We start from the raw sequence: 18,900 nt of genomic DNA on the forward strand, positions 1-18,900 counted from the left end.
TGAGATATAATTGAGTTTTATTACATAACAAAAAATTACAAAATATTTATAAATGGCATTAAGTGGTGAGAACGGGAATGGATCCTGAAAACTATCTAACAAAAGGCACTTCATAGTTCTTGCTCAACCCCAGAAGAAATCAGAGGGGTGGTTTCACAGGCAGGAAAGAAGGCAGTAAAAAATTAGAGCAGTAAAACAGTATCTCTCAAAATGGCTTTTAATCCTTATTTAAAACAGGTAGGCCAAATGCAGCCCATTGGCCGCACAAAAATTTCCAAGCCCCCCAATATTTATCCCTCCTCATAACAATAAACTGTGCCTGTATTTGCCATTTTATTCACTTCTGCCCCAAGGCTTGTTTTTAGGCCAAAAAGGAATTTTTTAAACTAGAAGTGACCAACAGAGGGAGGGATGTGTAATGGAGGTATGCAGGCCTCCAAAGCCCAATGTGGGGTAAAAAAATGGCCTAACAACATCTCAGAAGTTTCCCACCCTGAATTAAAATCGTATATTCAACATCATTCTAACCCACTCCCCACTTATTACTGTAACCATCTTATAAAAGTGTTTGGCTCATATTTTTCTTCTTTTGCTTCCAAAAGATTTGGGGTGGGTGTGTGGTGGGAGGAATATACTTATGATGGTTCAAATTAAAATTCCTGGCGTTGTTCAGAAAGGTATCACCTGGCAAGTAATAAACATACTTTGGTCATAGCCTCTACATGCAGCAAGAGTTGGCCTAGGCACAACGGATGAGCTATTGCATAGTGTTAGGAAGGTCTGCCTGGCTGAAAGATGTTACGATCCTCCACAGATGTGGAAGAAAATCAACCCAAAAAGCACATACATGTGTTCTTCTCAGTCTTGGCATAGCATGGTGAAGTGTACTGTAACACTTCCGTGTTGTTGCAGTGAGAACATGTGCAGGGAATCTTTGCACATGCTTACCTCACCCGCAGAAGGACCCTACAGGCTTACTCTGCAGCTTTTGAACTGTGTTTAGCTTTCCTATGCAGAATGAGCCCATTCTTGCGCGCAAATTTGCGCCCGCAGTCTGAGCACATGTAGGGCTCTTTTGTATTGTGGACCCCCAAATGGAGGATAAGGCTGTGGACGAACCAGAAGCTTTCTTTGCACTGCTGGCACGAATAGGGTTTCCACTGGCTGTGGGTTTTCCGGTGATGGTGGAGAGCAGAACTCGTGTTAGCACAGAAATCACATTCGGTGCATCTGAATGGCTTTTCTCCTGTATGAATTCTCACATGAGTTTTAAGGGACTGCACTGTGTAGAAGCTTTTCTTGCAATGAATGCATGCAAAGGGCCTAGTCTCTCTGTGGTTCTTCTCATGTACAAAAAGGTTTTCTCGGCTCCTGAAGGACTTGTTACACTGTGTGCACACATGTTTAGCCTGTTGACCAGCAATGATTTCTCTCTGAGAAGCACTACTTTGCAGTTCTCTCACTGTTTCAGTGCAACCTCCTCCTTCCTCACGACTATATGAAAAAGGTTCTCCTGCTGACATTGACTGTGCTTCCATTTGCTGTCCAATGGATGCTGTTGCCACTTTCTGAAGAGCTGCATTTGAGAAGCCATTCTGTTCGCTGTCACTTCGTGACACCAGTGGTGAAACTTGAGACTCTGCCTGGTCAGTGGCATTGTATGCCTGGCATTTTTTGGTCCTGCGGCTCTGAGAGTTGGCACTGTCTTCCAGTTCTTTTCCTAACATTTTCTGTAACCCTCTTTCCTGTTCAGAACAACCCAACCACTCTGATGTAGCACTTTCAGTAGCCTCCATTTTGGATTCTTCAGGCAATGTTCTCTGGAATGGCAGACTAACACAGGGTCTTCCTGATTTACCGTTCTTTGGGCTACTTTTAAACAACTCAGAGGAAACAGTTGTATTTGGGGGCCCTTGAGAACAAGCTTTTAGCTTTCTGCAAACTTGGGAGTTTTGGGATTTCTTGCAGACTCTGGAGTTTGAGGGTATCTTCCTTGGTGCCATCTCTACTCCCTCCTTCTGACAGAAGCAAGATCTGACTCGCTGACCAGCCGGACGTACCCCTCTCTTAGATTTTCTTCTTGGCATGGCCTGCGATCTCAACTGCCAACCAACCATTTCACAACTCCGGAGATGGACCTTTTCAGAATTCTTCTGTGGTTCATTCTGCTGATGGATGAAGTGTTCGTCTTCTTTGTAATGCAGAATAACATTGTCTTCTTTTCTTAGCTTCTTCTTTGGTGTCATTACCTGGTTGGCAGAGACTCCTCTGTAGTTTTGTTGACAATGTCTTTTTCTTTTTCTGGATGATTCTACATCTACCTTGACCTGCATTTTTCGCTGTTCGGAACCTCTAGGAGTTCCTGTTTTAGATCCTTTACCTAATACTGCCTGAGGTTCTGTTTCTGACTCACTGGTGTCCTCTAAAGAATCGTTTTCAGCTGTTTTTGATGCTGCCTGTCGTTTAATGTTTGCAGGTGGACCCCCATGGCCCTTCCCCTGAAAGTAAATATCATTCATGCAATTGGAGAACACATGGCTTACCTCAGCTACAGTGGGCTGTCTGTAGCCATTTTTTTTCAGGTGGGTTTTCACATGTCTCTTCAAATTCAACGTATGAACAAAGCCTTTTCCACACACGGCACATGTGAAAGGTCTTTGCAGCAAGGGTATCCTGTGATGTTTAAAGCCACTTCCTTTCAAATGGGTTTTCTCATGTCTCTTCAGGTTGTAGCTTTCAATGAAACCTTTATCACATATTGCACATCTGAAGGGCTTTTCCCCTGAGTGGATCTTTTCATGCCTGGTCACAGAATAATTATTGTCAAATCTTTTACTGCAGTAGCAGCATGACAGTTTTTTGGTGAGGAGATTCTCATGTTTGTGAGTGGACAGGGTCTTTTTTTTGGTACGTTTTCTGTCAGAGTCCAAGCATATGGAAAGCTTTTCTCTCACATGCCTTCTCTGGTGGACAGCAAGGTGGTTCTTCTGAGAAAAGCTTTCCGAACATTTCCAACATTGATATTTCTTTTTTTTCCTGTGGATTTTCATATGATTTATGAGAAAGGCCTTCTTTTTCATATGTTTTCCACAATTCTGACATTTATAACACTTGTCCTTTGTATGGCTTTTCTGGTACGTGGCAAGGCCTGAGTTGTGAGTGACAGACTGCATGTGGATGGGGCCCTTACACAGGTTTGGTTCTGTAAGGATTCCTTCAAGTGCAGTTAGGCTGTTTGTTCTCTTGATAAAGGCTTTTCGCTTCACATTGGTCTCCTGGTGTCGAAGCAGGTGGGGTTTCTGAATGAAACCTTTGGGACATTTATAAGAATTATAGGGTCTCTTTCTGGTATGGAGCTTCTCATGTTTAGCAAGTGGAACAGTTGTACTCGGACATCTCCCACGATATTGGCAGTCTGCTTGTTTCATATGAATCTTTTGGTGCATATTTAGACGATATTTAAAATGAAAGCTTTTCTGGCACTGGGGACACTTATAGGGTCTCAGTTCCCTATGAATTCTCTCATGATCCACAAGCAAAGTTTTCGATCTGAGGTATTTCCCACAAAACTGGCATTTGTACAGACTTGTTTGGGTTTCCTGATAGTTAGTGGTGCCAACATCTGATAAGCTGGTTATTTCACGGACGAGGGCTGTAGATGATCTTTTTTCAGAGGTTTCAGGTGAATCTTCCACTGTCACTTTCTTCTCAGGAGATGTATTAGTTTTTGGACCTTGGTGGATTTTTTGGTGTCTGGCAAGATGTTCTTTCCGAATGTAGCTTTTCCCACACTCAGAGCATTTATGGGGCTTTTCTGCTGTGTGTCTCCTTTGATGTAGTAAGAGGTGGTCCTTCAGCGTAAAGCATTTCTTGCACTCTAGACATTTATAAGGCATCTCTTCTGGGCAGGTTTTTAGATTCTCTGTAGCTCTGCTTGGATGGTTGTCATCCTTCTCTCTTGCATGGCTTCTCTGATGAGCAGTAAGCTTCTTCTGGATTGCAAACTTTTTCCCACAGAAAGAGCATTCATAGGTGGCATTCTCTTTAAAGTGTATTCTCTGGTGATTGGAAAGGGATATTTTTGACTTAAAGAACTGGCCACAGGTAAGGCAGGAGAACTGCTGTTCCTCTTCTGCCACCCTCTCCTTGACTGCGTTCTCACGGACGTCACCTGCTTCAATTAAGTTGTTCTGGCTTCCTTGGGATCTCTTAGACTGGGATCCATTATTAAGGGACTCTTTTGTCTTTACACTCTGGAATCTGTTCCCCCTACAAATGTCAAGTACACTTCGGCGAAGTATCGTCAGCCTATGACCACGCTGAGGTTTCTCACCTTCCACCTCACTCCTTTGGTCATCATCTAGAAGCAAACAGGAGGGGAAACAGGTTGCCAATAGCGACAAAAGAAAAGCAGAGAAAGAATTCAGCGGAGGAGAAGAGTGTGGAAAATGTATCAAAATGGAGATACGTACAATCTTCTTCCTCTTTCCTTAGAAGATCATGCACAGAGTTAGTATTTGTCTTTCCGTAAAACCTCAGCAACAGCTATGGAGAACAAAGTGTACAGAGAATACACACCTTTTTCCCAAGCTGAACTGAATGCCTGTAAGTTCCAAGAAGTGCCATTTAGCTTGCAAACAAGATGCACACTCCATCAATTTCCTTTAAAGTATTGGTAGCTTCGCCATCCCCATACAGTCGTGCCCGCTTTACGATTGCCCTGCATTACGACAAAATCACTTTACAACGTTTTTACGATCGCAAAATGATGGTCTGAATAGGCTTTTTTCACTTTGCGATGATCAGTTCCCTGCTTCGGAACCGATTCTTCGCAAAACGACGATATTCCTACAGCTGATCAGCAGTTTCAAAATGGCCGCCGGGTAAATAAAATGGCACCCTGCTGTTTTCTGGGACGGATTCCTCGCTGCACAGGCACCGAAAATGGCCACCCTATGGAGGATCTTCGCTGGACGGTGAGTTTTTAGCCCACTGGAATGCATTAAACAGGTTTTAATGTGTTTCAATGGGTTTTTTATTTTCGCATTATGACGTTTTCATTCTACAGCGATTTCGCTGGAACGAATTAACGTCGTAAAGTGAGGCACCACTGTACTGCCAAAAAGTTGCAAAGCAGGTTAAAGGAAATGATTCCCAGCCACCCACCCCCGGAATATGTCCATTGTTGCTTTAACTTAAAACTTTTTGTGAATAGTTCTGACCTGAACTGCTGGAATCTGAACTGGGGTACTTTGCTGGACTTCTGTACCGATCCCACCAGGCCCCTCCCTTTGGCCATCGCTTCAGTGTGGGCTTCACCGGGCCTTCATCTGTGCTCTCGTCAGAGCTCTGGAGATCTGGGACCCAGGCCACTTCCCCACGGTCCAGGCGGGTCAGCAGTTCAGAGCTGTGAATAGGGAATCCTCCTGCGGGGGATATGAACAGAAAGTTACAGCATCAATACATAAAAAATATATGAAAATAAGTAAATAAATAAAAAAGACAGAGGCCACAGCATAGTGGCAAAAGGCACTGGCTTTCTTGGTTTGAATCATCTCTCTGCCATGAACTCATTAGGTGGACTTAGGCGAAACTCCTGCTCCCAACCTATCCCTTTTCATCTGCAAGATGGTGAATAGGCTAAGAAGAGCCAAGGTGTGGAAAAAGAAAAAGAAACCGGTAACATCCAGTCATGAAAGATACAAAAGTCTCAAAAGGTATAAAAATGTAGATTTATTGTTATTTTTAAAACCTGCCCAACATATTTTGACTCAAACAGCTTCTTCACGGATTATACAAAGAAAGACAAGGGGCACAGCACATTAAGTGGATAATATGATAATAAGCACATTCAAGTGCTCTGTATTATTTTTACATCACGTTATATTCAAAACTTTAATGTACATTGTTGACAATAAGAACTTTCATAAAGCATGTTATTGATCATATTTCATTACTAAAAGGAGCCATTTTATTTGATACATAACCAGTAATTTCTGACGTGTAGTGAGTACTTTTTTTTTGGGGGGGGGGTGTCTGTTTTACAGCTCCGCTAAATGACTGATGATATAGGGGGAGGAGGCCCCATATTTATGGGTGTTATCTTGGACAGAAGATGCTGTCCACACAGGAAACAATAAGGATATGCTACCTTGAACTCACCAAAGGTAAGAAAAGAAACATTACTGTAATAAATAAAGAACACTAAGAGAAGTTATAGCATTGCTGTAAGGCTTATGACTAGGTAATTGATCTTAAGCAGTCTGAACGTGCTGATGATGTCAGTGTCTCAATTACATACACCAACCAACATAAAAGCGTACATCGCCATCCAACTGTAACAATGAAAACTGCACAAGAAAGTTGTCCAAAGTGTTCCTAAGTAATATTTGGCGTTGATTCTGCCACAGAGCCTATGGATATCAAACAATGAGGATGCCACAAAATACCAAAAGTGTGAGCTTTCATTTCTAAAGTTGGTTTCTCATGAAACCAAATTAGGAATTTCAACGGAACACACAGTGGATCTGGGTGTGCCAGAGGCCGTCTTTCCTTGACTGGCTGTTCTTTCAGTCATGTTGCCCTTACACAGGGTGAAACACAAAGCAAAATTCTGGTTGTGCTGAGGAAGCTTGTCTTGGATGTCAATTAAAAGGCATTTCAGATGCAGGTCCTCTGAAATTATGGGGAAGACTGAGAAGGGCTGCAAGAAGCTCCAAAATTGAAGGTTTCAGTCCTTAGAAAAGAAGTAAGGAAGAGATGCTCAGATAGACACTTTTATACAGTGGTGCCTCGCTTAACGGGCACCCCGTTTAACGACAAATCCGCATAGCGATGAAGATTTTGCGATCGCTTTGCAATTTTTCCCCATACGCCCCATTTTCCCCCAGCTGATCGACGGGGGCTTGGGAAGGACGGCGGGGGAGCCCCAGCTGGCATTTTCCCCCAGCTGACCGGCGGGAGCTTTGGAAGGACCGTGGCCGCGGTCCTCCCAAAGGCCTCATTTTCGCACAGCTGATCGGCGGTTCCAAAATGGCCGCCCGCTGTGTTGCCTCACTGTAGAGGCACCGAAAATGGCCACGCCATGGAAGATTTTTGCATAAGGTGAGTTTTTAAGTCCATAGGAACGCATTAAACATGTTTTAATGCACTCCTATGGGCTTTTTTATTTCGCACAGTGACGAATCCGGATAGCGACAATTTATCCGGAACGGATTATCATCGCTATGCGGGGCACCACTGTATTTCGAAGTAGGGATAAGGGTGGGGTCTTAGGAGACCCATAAAGTGGGAACTACTGCTCTTAGACATGAGCTGGAATATGACTTTTTTGGTACAAACAGATTAAAAAATTTAAAAAAGTTAATTAAAAGCAATTTTCGCTTTTCTTCTGATGAGATGTGGATGGCAAAAATGTCCCAAGGACCACATGGGCTGGATTTTGCCTGCCACCATCATAAAGCCATAATGACCATATATTATTTAGGAATTCTTACCTAGTGAAGCCTTGATCGTGTAGTCTTCCTGCATGGTATTCTTATGTAAGGCTTTCTGGGGATGACGGCTTACAAGGGAGTGTAGCCCTCTAGTTGAAGACACAGTCACTTCCACAAAAGCTTCTGGGACCTTGGAGAGCAGGAGGGGGGGAGAAAGGCCCTCATTTAGAATCTGCAGTGCTAGTCGCTAGATGGCTGATAAGGAACAATGTGGGGTAGTGGTTACAGAATTAGACTAGAACCAGTGACATGGCTGAGGGTCTTGACACAACCTCAGTCTATTTCTTTACTGTATATGTTGTAAATACCACCTTCAATCAAATAAACAAACAAACAAAAATTCCCTTAATTAAAGCTCAGAATTTTAAAAAAATTACAATTCCCAGAATTCCATAGCCATCCCTAGAAGGATTCTGAGTTTTGTGCAAAAGAGTACCTCTTCAAAGGGTGGAAACTAATTAATTAATACGGTGGAATATTAAACCGTTTATTGGTGGGTGATGTTTTAAAAGTTTTTTTTCCTTTAAATTGCATAGTTATCAAATCAGTCTCCAATAAACTTTGAACATGGTATAAAGCCCACCTGTATAACAACATAACAACTAGAACTGCAACTGGATAAAATTGGTAAAAACAAGAAACAACCCATTTTCTGGAAGGATCCTGAATAATGTCAAATTAACAGCTATCTCCAATTTTCAGAAATTCATTTGCTCATTTGCTCTTAAACTCTTATTGAATGTTTCTTCATTTGGCCTTGGATTAGGCCTCTGAATGCACACAGCAGAATACTGTTTCTTTCCTCTCTTTTTTGAAAGATACACATTTTGCCAAAGGCAAAAATGAGCTCCTGGATTGATTGCAGGTAGATTGATAATGGAACCTCCAGTATGACTGCATTTAGTTGCTTGCTATACATACAAATTATATGGCTTTTTTTTTTCAAAATCTAAAATCAGAGATTCACCTAGGATCATTTTAAAAACTTTTTTTCCTTGTTCTCTTCCCCCACCCCACATCCCACAGAAGAACAAGAAAACAACTGAGAAAGCACTTTAAGGAATAAAAAAAAATACATAGAATTAAAACCATATCCACCGAGATGCAATAAACCACCATCAAACAGTACCACCACCCTAAGAATCAAAACACTCAGAAATAAGCAAAACTAAGCAATCAGTTTCCCTCCTAAAATAAAAACACAGAAAATGAGAAAACTGCCTCTAGTTTGGAGATACTGGCAGCTATTATGGATCCTTTTTCTTTTTGCCCTCAGCCCTTCATTGTAGTTCACATTTTCATGTCTTGTCTCAAAATGGCTGTGATACAGGCACCCTCCTACAGAACTATTTACCATTTAAAATTTCAACCCTGACACAAAAGTTAACTGCACATGCAAATATGTGCCTAGTTCTTATTTTCTCAGTTTTCCCTGTACAAAACTCTGGACTGAATCCATTTGGTAGTCCTAAGTAGGGTAGATCTACTGAATCAAATGGATTTATGTAAGCAACTGATTCAGTTCTGTTCTTGTTGGGACCACGAACTGGATTTAAGCCTATGAATACTCATATTTTTGAATCTGTATTTCTAGACACACTAACGTAGGTGGGTTCCACTAAACAGAATGAATCTTACATGTGAGTAAACATCTATAAGATTCACCAGCACATTTCATAAATATACCAAATCGTATAGTTTCATACACTAAGTTTATATATGATCTATTTATGCTGTTAAAGTCTTAACATAAGTTAAAGTTATGTTATAGCACCATAAATATTGCATATATTCCTCCCTAGAATATCAGTCCTTCTCCCCTAAAAAGCAATGGCTAAAGATGACATTGCTGTTTAATCATTAAGCCGTGAACCTTCATGACCCCATGGACCAGAGCATGCCAGGCCCTCCCATCTTCCACTGCCTCCCAGAGTTTGGTCAAATTCATGTTGGTAGCTTTGGTGACACTGTCCAAACATCCCGTCCTCTGTCGTCTCCTTCTCCTCTTGCCTTCACACTTTCCCAACATCTTTTTGGGAAGATGACATAGTCTCATTCTAATAGAATTGATCCATGAAAGTTTACATTAAATATAACAGTCTTTAATATGCCCCAATATTTCTCTCTCTCTCTCTGATATATTTACACAGACTAACGCAGTTCTCTTTAAAAAGATTAAAAGATTTAAAGATCCTTCCTATAATCCCCCCCAAAACTGGAAATCACAGGTTCAATTATATGCAGATTAACATGAAAAATGTACCTGCACCATTATTTCACTTTTTGATTTGCAACATGCAAAGAACAATTCATAATCACTTCTACATTGAGCAGTAAATTAACTCAAAAAGGCTCACTATGACAATAAGGAAGGAAAGCTATGTACATCCATTTTTCCTTAAGAATTTATAGACAAAGGATAATTGGAAAAATAGTAGTATGTACCTTACATGACATAAATAAGTGAAAAATAAAATGCATTGTTTTGTGCTTATTTATCTGCAAGTAGGCCCTAGAGGAAACAGTGAGACTATTTCTGAACAGGTCTGGAAACTGCTCAGAGGTCTCTCCCTTCTATGGATAAATTAAATTTGAGCTATTGGCTGAAAAAAAATGACCCAAAGCAAAAGCTGTTCCAGAATGACAGGGAGATAAAAAGAAACAAATGGCAGGAAATTGCTTATTTGGGTAGCTTAATACCCTAAGGAATGTCCCACCATCTCTTTTCTTATGGAAGGAGATACCATGTTTTTAATTGCTGCATAACGATTGTTTAAGAATAAGCACACATCTAAAGCTTTCTCTCCATTATCATCAAGTTGAATGCTATGAATTCTGTTCAGTACCTGTTTGGGTGGCATTACATGTGTCTTTAAAACTGGGAAGTGGAGAAAATTTAGATTAAACCACAGTTCATGGAAAGATATTCTCTGGGTAACACAGGAATTTATGACTCAGTGGGATTAAATATGACTTGTTTCTCAGGATGTCCATTAACATAAATGCAATTTTAAAATTACATCCTGCCTTTCTGCCCAAGTGGTCAATGTGGCCCCAAATTTTCCATTACGTTGATGTGATATAAATATTTAATATCACAGTTACAACCCTAATACAACCCATAGTACTTCCACAGAAAGTGCAAGTCTGGGTTAACCTTCACCCCAAAGCTTCCTTCATTAAGTTCAGCGGCACCAGGTTGCTGTTCTTAAGACCACACAAGAGTGTAAGAATGGTTGTAGGTTTTTCAGCCTGCAAAACCTACCACAACCCTCAGATCCCGGCTGTGACAGCCTTTGAGTGTGAGAAATCTTTGCTGATCTACTACAGATCAAGCACAAGAGACCAAGTCTGTTTGTCTCTCTCATTAGAGAGAAAATAATCAGGCTCTATAGACCCACAGGTATTCCCAGTGTGGTGTAGTGAGTGACATAATCAGGCCTATACTAGACAGCACACAATTAATAAGGCCTATACTAGACAGCACACAATTATTAGCTACAAAGGACATTGGATGATTCTCATCTTACTCTTTTCCACCTTGTTGGGAAGGAGACTAGCCACATATTCATTTATTAGTTACATTTGCATCTTGCATTTCCTTCAGAGACCTCTCCTCCCCCCATTCATCCTCTGCACTGAGAAAGAGAACAGCCCAAAGTTAACCCAGTGAGCTTCATGGTCTATTATGTGCCCTAAGCTGTTTTGAGAAATGGAATAAAATGTAATGAGTAAATTAGGCCTCATCACTTTGTACTCATGAATGGACCCTTGATATTCATTTTGCCAGGTACCTACAGCAGAGCAGTTTGAAGCATTACAAAGAAGCTAATAAAGTACAGTACATTGTTACTATCAAGTTACAGTACTTCTGATTTATGGTAACCCTAACAGGGTTTTAAAAGTATATGAGATTAGTGGTTTACCACTGCTGCCCCCAGGGAGACTCCATGGCCAAGAAGGGATCTGAACCTCCCCCCCATGTCCTGAGCTGTATTATGAAGGTACAGTAATTCCTTTATCTGCTGTCTACCAAAGGTATTACCTACCATTGTCTTTAGATTGTGTACAAGGACCACATGGCTTTTTTCTTTCAAACTGCAGAATGAGACACCATCCGCTACACTACCAGCTCTTATTAAAGTAATCTCTTAACCACTTTCTTCACTACTGGCCTTATTATGCTCATATCTGTAGCTTTTATAAAGTTTACAGTTGAGGTCTGTTCACTCCCCCACACGATTGCTTTTTTAAATTTGTGCCAACATACATATAATAAAACAGATGCGAGAACACCTCAGTACTTTTCAGACAGAATTCTTGTTATCAGTGCCACAAATATTCAATACAGTTCACAGTTGAAACATTTTCTGAACATGTATGCACAGGAAGTAGGATCATGCCCAGTGAGCCCAGTACAACTCTTCTTATACTTGTTTACCCAAAGGTCTGGAAAAAAAAATCTGCTTTAGTGAATCATATCCCCTGTAGGCGGCAAAATAAAATAAAGCACAAAAATGTAAAATGTATGCCTGGGTACAGATGATAACTCCTCATGAGTGACCAGTCCCACCCATTGTTGTACAGTACATGGGTTCAGGCTAACCTCTGAAAAGCACTCCCAAGCATAAAAAAAGTAGTCATGCAGGAAGAAAGGCAGAATGAATAAACTGACGTGTTATTATAAAGGCACCCAAAATCAAGAACTAGAAAATGCCAAGCCAATCCTCCTGAGGCAAATAACGCATGACAATTAGAGGGGTTGATAGTCCTCCCAAAATAATCACCCAGTTGTCATGGCAGCTCACTATCAGCTAGTCTACCTCACAAGTTTGTTATGAAAATAAAATGGTGGAAAAGCCATATGTATACCACACTGAGCTCTTCAGAAAGAGTTCAAGTGTAGTAACAGAATAAACAAAATTCATTAGGCAGCCATTGTTTCTTCATCCTCAGTGCCTTTCCTACTTTCAGTAGATGCCAAATAATATAGGAATGCTGTAAGAATAGTTTGTTACATGAACAACTAATGCATTGAACAAGTGCTGTTTTTTGTGTCATAATCACCATCAGTACAACCGCTTTTCTCCATGGGAGAGGAACAACTTTTTGTAGCACCTGGACTGTATATTCCCATGTTGTAAAATATATACCTTCCCCACCACCATCACCTACAAGTAGGAAGCTTCTCCTATCATTGCACCTGGTTTTCCCTTAACATCTTTTTCACCCCCGTAAAACCGCTTTCTTCCCTTACTTGAGCCATATTCACAAGCGCCTTCCTGCCAACACGAGTTCAGGATGGTCCCCAGTCATTCTGCCACCTGTGGAGGAGAGCAAAAAAGACGACATTCAGACAAGACAGGCCCCTTTTTCACTTGCCACTCCAAGCAGGAATGTTTTATTACAAGTTTTCCTCCGCCACAACCCCAACACGCGCCAGAACGACAAATCCTGAAGCCTCAGGCCGGCCACCTGACCAGGCAGCGCGGCAACATTACTTTTGTTGACTACAACTCCCAGCATCCCCCCCACCCACCCAGCAGGGCCACTTTTACTTGCTCTCGTCCAAGAATTTAATTGAAAACCGCCTCACGGAGGCTTTTTTCAAGCCCGCCAATCCCACTCAAGCACAAAGGAGTAGCAGCATCCTGCAAAATCGCCTGGTCTTCCTCTCCTGCTTCACTCACCTGGGGCAGGAGGAGAGACGGCGGGCCGGCGTCCACTTCCTAAGGCAGGCGGCCCGATGCAAGGGCTGCAAGACGAGGCGGTGCTCCCTCTACCTGGAAGGCTCCTTCGGAGAGCATAAGCCGCCCTGCAGCGCTACCGGCAGCAGCAAAAGCATCTGCCCCAGCGGACAACCTCGCCTCCAATAGCCCGGTGGGTAGCCGGGAGTGGGGTGAGGAAGCCACCTTCCCGCCTTTAGCCGGAGGCGGAGCTCTCTAGCGGCCACCCGAGGTTGCCACCTTTCTTCCTTCTGCGCTTTTTTTTCTCAGGCGGGCCGCCCGCTAGGACGACACGAGTCCACAGAGAGGACCGTGGGTGGCGCGTGTTCATTCATTACCTCGCGCGCGTTAATAACATTATCCCCTCGCGCTCACATCCTTGGCAAGCGAGGGTGGCTCCCAGCGCAGCTGACGACGCTTTCAATTAAGCACACGGAAGAGGGAAGAACGTGGAAACGTGTCTGGTCGTGTCACGTCGGAACCCTTGTCGGTTTGAGGACGACGCCTCGGTTCTGTTATCCAGAGAGAGGCTTTAAAGGCTTTTTATCAGAAAAGCGTGCCCCAAGGCACGAGCAGAGGAGGGCCGTTTTTTTCCTCATGCGTACCCACCCTGCTCAACCCCGTTCAAAAGATGCAAAAAAAGCCCAGAGAACCTCGAGGCCTCTTTGGGCGCAAATCTAAACAACCCAAGTAACGCTAGAAAACCTTCCAAGGCTTTGTGTTCTTGGTGGCTTTCCCCCCCCCCGAACACAATCGAGCCCCGCCACCATTCCCTCAGATAGCATTCAAGATTCTCATTTTATATATATGTGAGGTTCTTAGAGCGGATTTCTAACTTTAAATAAAAGCTGGAAATCAATAAAGAGACAAACTACGTATTCATTTTCAAATGCCTAGTGCTTGGGACCAAGCTAGGAGGGGGTGCTGAGAAGTATTGAGCCTTTCCCCGAAAAAATGAGCTAGGAAGCTGTACTGTAACTGCCACACTATTCTACATATTCCCCCAGGAAGTCAATGCACTTGCAACATCTGTCCTGCAGCTTCTTAAGTCCCTGCTAATAAAATTCTTCCGACTGCTGGTGTAACCACTCTTTTGAAGCATCAGTTGCCTCCAGAACACTCCCAAATTGTCCCTTTATATGTTTTTTGAGTTTGGGGAACAGATACAGTAAGAGAAGGAGCCAGGTGGGGAACATAGGGTGGATGGGGCATCACTTGAAAGCCTAAGGAGGTCAGTTTTGTCATTGTTTCACCTGCAGTGTGACGATGTGTTGTCATGCAAAAGGATGACACCTTTGGAGAGCTTTCCTCAGTGTTTTTCCTTGATGTTTTGCCTCAACTTCATAAATAAAGCACAGTAATATTTTACATTGATGGCTGAACCCTGTTGGGGTAGTCCACCAGCAGAACTCCCTTCTTATTCCAAAAAACTGTTGCCATTTGCTTCTGCACTGACCTTTGCACTTGGAACTTCTTTGGCCTGGGGGAACCACTATGCCTCCATTCCTTAGACTGTTCCTTTGTCTCAGAATCATAACAGTAGATCCATGTCTCATCACCAGTTACCAGTTTGCCCAAGAAATCTGACTCATTTCTTGCAAAATGTTCCAAAACAGCCACCGATGACTCCACACATTTCCTCTTTTGTTCGGTTGTCAAAAGTTTGGGGATCCACTTTGCTGCCAGCTTTCTCATTTCCAAGTGGTCACTGTGGATAATGGCACCAACTCTCTCGTGATATTCTCAGATATGTAGCAATACTTTTGGCTGATATTCGGCAGTCCTCCATGGTCATGTGATGGATGACTTTCATATTTGCAGGCACAGAGACAGAAATTTCCACTGGGTTTCTCACTTTCCACACCAAAATGGCCAATTTTAAAATTGACAACCTAACGTTTAACTGTTGCATATGAAGGGCCACTGTCACCCATAGTTTGTGACATTTCATCATGGATCTGCTTTGTACCTTTCCCTTGGAAAAACAGGAACTTGATTATGGTCCTATGCTCTTCCACACTGAACTTTTCTGGAGGTGCCGCCATGTTCACTTTGGACCTGAACATGAAAGATAAGTTAAAATCATAGGTAGTTGATTTTTGCAGCATTGAATACAGACAAATTGGCCAATACACCCTGCAATTTATAGCTTCCTAGTTCAATTTTTTCTGGGTAAGGCTCGATACTTGTCAGCCCCCCCTTGTATTTGAAATATCAACAGTCTCAGATATGCAGATGATACCACTCTGATGGCAGAAAGTGAGGAGGAATTAAAGAACCTTGTAATGAGGGTGAAAGAGGAGAGTGCAAAAAACGGCCTAAAACTCAACATCAAAAAAACTAAGATAATAGCCACTGGTCCCATCACCTCCTGGCAAATAGAAGGGGAAGATATGGAAGCAGTGACAGATTTTACTTTCTTGGGATCTATGATCACTGCAGATGGAGACAGCAGCCACGAAATTAAAAGACGCCTGCTTCTGGGGAGGAAAGCGATGACAAACCTTGACAGCATCTTAAAAAGCAGACACATCACCTTGCCAACAAAAGTCCGAATAGTCAAAGCTATGGTTTTTCCTGTTGTGATGTATGGATGTGAGAGCTGGACCATAAAGAAAGCAGACCGCCGAAGAATTGATGCCTTTGAATTGTGGTGCTGGAGGAGGCTCTTGAGAGTCCCCTGGACTGCAAGAAGAACAAACCTATCAATTTGAAAGGAAATCAACCCTGAGTGCTCACTGGAAGGACAGATCCTGAAGCTGAGGCTCCAGTACTTTGGCCATCTGATGAGAAGAGAAGACTCGTTGGAAAAGACCTTGATGTTAGGAAAGTGTGACGGCAAGAGGAGAAGGGGTCGACAGAGAATGAGATGGCTGGACAGTGTCTGCGAAGCAACCAACATGAAATTGACAGAACTCCGGGAGGCAGTGGAAGATAGGAGGGCCTGGCGTGCTCTGGTCCATGGGGGTCACGAAGAGTCGGACACGACTAAAAGACTAGACTACGAGATGATACATTACTGAAACAGCGACGTCTACATTGGCTTGGGCATGTCGTGAGAATGACTGATGGTCGGATTCCAAAAGATCTCCTGTATGGAGAATTAGTGCAGGGAAATCGCCCCAGAGGGAGACCACAGCTGCGATACAAGGATATCTGCAAGTGGGATCTGAAGGCCTTAAGAATAGACCTCAACAGATGGGAAACCCTGACATCTGACCGTTCAGCCTGGAGGCAGGCAGTGCATCATGGCCTCTCCCATTTTGAAGAGACCCTTGTCCAGCAGGCTGAGGCAAAGAGGAAGTCACAAAAGTAGCAAAACCAGGGAGCTGGACAGGGGACAGATTAGATTTGTCTTCAGTGTGGAAGGGATTGTCACTCTCGAATTGGCCTTCTCAGCCACACTAGATGCTGCTCCAAGTCCTCCATTCAGAGCACATCACCATAGTCTTTCGAGACTGAAGGATGCCTAACCTAACCGGGTTATTTAATGGAGTCAATCCATCTCATATTTGGGCCGCCTCTTTTCCTGCTGCCTTCCACCTTTGACAATGTTATTGTCTTTTCCAGAGAATCCTGCCTTCTTGTGATGTGCCCCAAATAGGGCAGACTCAGTTTCATCATTTTTGTCTATGGAACAAATTCAGGCTTGATTTGATCTAGGATACATTTGTTCATCTTTCCGGCAGTCAAGAGTGTCCACAAAGCGCTTCTCCAGCACATTTCAAATGAATCATTTTTTTCTGTGTCAGCTTTCAAATCTGTACATAGTAATTGGGAATATAGTATAATAGTGAAATGATCCTGGCCTTGACTCCAGTGACACATCCTTATGATCTTTTCTAGTTCCTTCATTAATGCCCTTTCAAGTTTCAGTCTTCTTTCGATTTCTTGCTTGCAAGTCTCCATTTGGAATGATGATTGAACCTATAGAAAATCTTTAACATTTTCAATTCTTTCAAGTGTCTACATAAAAGCTGTGCTTCAGTAGTCATGATCTGTGTCTTTTTAGTGTTTAGTTGCTGTCCTTTCAGGACTGTACTATCCATTAAATGTTGGCTTAAGGTGCCCTCCTCCCAGTCTACAAGTTGTCCCAATGTTTAGGGTTTTATAGGTCAAACAAGCACTTGCACTCGGAAACCACTTAACCCTACGTGCTATCTACATGTACAGGAAAACACAATAGACTTAAGAGTGATGATTTGCAAAACAGATTCAGAGAAAGTATTAATTTTCTGGCCTGCTGATTTACTGCACTGTTCTGCTTGTATCTTCATTTTATCAATTATCTTGATAAGGTGTCCGTTGTTCTTGTATGGCGCATGAAAAACGTACAAAAAAGGGCACACAAATGTTTGGATTTTAAAAAAATGAGCTGTAAGTAGTGGATGCAAGGGGGGGGGGACTGTATGTTTAAAAATTAATCTAAGAATTTAAGTCCACCCTGCCCTGCCCTCCCCCAAAGTGTCAATTCTGGTTTGTGCATTAAAACACTGCAAAGGATCGGCAACAACCTATTTGACACACAAATTGCTGATTTGGGAGGCTCTGTGAAACAGCAACTTTTTTCCCTTCTCCCAGGAAAACCCATTTGTAGATCAGAGGAGGAGGAGTTTAGCATGGCTTCAGAAACAGTCCAGAGCTGCGGAGCTGACAGAGGCAGAAAGCCAGGCTTTCCCTATGTATGCTCGACGTGATTGGACTGATTGAAGGTGAAAGATTTTGACAGGCTGCCATCATCACCCATCCCAGGAATCACACAGATCTCATTCTTCACCAAATGATACTGGATTTCCATTCTGGCGTTTAGGATTTGGTCAACTTGTAAGTTATCACTTGGGTGCCTAAATAAAAAAATCCAACATAACCCCTCCACCCTGTTGCAGCAGCAAAAGGTTGGACAGAACACCAGCTGATGCATAATTCTTACACAAAGACACATTAATGGGGAAATGCCACCTACTGAATTGGCTCTCTGCAGTGCAGCTGTTAAAAGGAGAGGCAAACAGCTATGGCTCTTTGTTGGTCTAGAACTCCCTGTGAGCTGCAGGGGCAAATCTTCTACAAAACCAATGAAGCTTAAGCTTCAGGACCCCTAATCCTGGTGTGGCCTCCCGAAATTACTTCAGTCCCATTTTTTAAAAATTGTGCTGATCTGTAATGGAACAACCCCACTGAAGATGACGATTAGTCGTCTAGAGTGGTCGTAACTGACCAGATAGGCGGGATATAAAATAAATAAGTAAAATAAGATTACCCAGACATCATTGCTAGTTGCAAAGCCTCCCCCCCACAACAGTTCAAGTTTCAGGGCCCCAGAAATGTTGGTCTGCTACTGGTGAGGTGCAGTGGACATGAATAATGAACTACCACTCAGCAGACCTGGGTCTGAATCCTAGCTTGGCCAGGGAAACTCCCTGGGAGAACAGAACTGCTAGATAGCTCGCTAGTTTAGGTCTCTGGCTGTGAAGCCAGAGATTGGGAGTTTGATTTCCCTCTGTGCCTCCATGACAGGGGCTGGACCCAATGATTCCAGCTCTGCAGTTCTAACATTTTTGTGGTTGAACTGGTAAAACCACTCCTTAAATATCTCACTTAGCTTGAAAGCCCTATTATAGTCGCTTTAGGTCGGTTCTGACTTGATGGCACATATAAAAGAACTAGCCAGCATAGCCAAT

At 42.7% G+C, this 18,900-nt stretch overlaps 1 protein-coding gene and 1 long non-coding RNA gene across 2 annotated transcripts in view; one reads left to right on the forward strand and one right to left on the reverse strand.

Moving 5' to 3' along the window:
* On the reverse strand, positions 1 to 13,201 carry LOC140701258 (uncharacterized). Its single transcript, XM_020808820.3, has 5 exons — positions 13,187 to 13,201; positions 12,754 to 12,820; positions 7,497 to 7,626; positions 5,223 to 5,426; positions 1 to 4,360 (listed from the first exon to the last, which is right to left on the reverse strand). Exons 2-5 carry the CDS (start codon positions 12,760 to 12,762, stop codon positions 975 to 977), a joined length of 3,729 nt encoding a protein of 1,242 aa, XP_020664479.3. The 5' UTR covers positions 12,763 to 12,820; positions 13,187 to 13,201; the 3' UTR covers positions 1 to 974.
* Positions 6,057 to 18,900, forward strand: part of LOC144587607 (uncharacterized) — a 21,978-nt gene continuing 9,134 nt past the window's right edge. Inside the window, exon 1 of the long non-coding RNA XR_013542766.1 lies at positions 6,057 to 6,167. This is a non-coding gene — a long non-coding RNA (uncharacterized LOC144587607). The remainder of the gene's footprint in view (positions 6,168 to 18,900) is intronic.

The sequence above is a fragment of the Pogona vitticeps genome, chromosome 2 (genome assembly GCF_051106095.1).
Source record: "Pogona vitticeps strain Pit_001003342236 chromosome 2, PviZW2.1, whole genome shotgun sequence".
Taxonomy (NCBI): domain Eukaryota; kingdom Metazoa; phylum Chordata; class Lepidosauria; order Squamata; family Agamidae; genus Pogona; species Pogona vitticeps.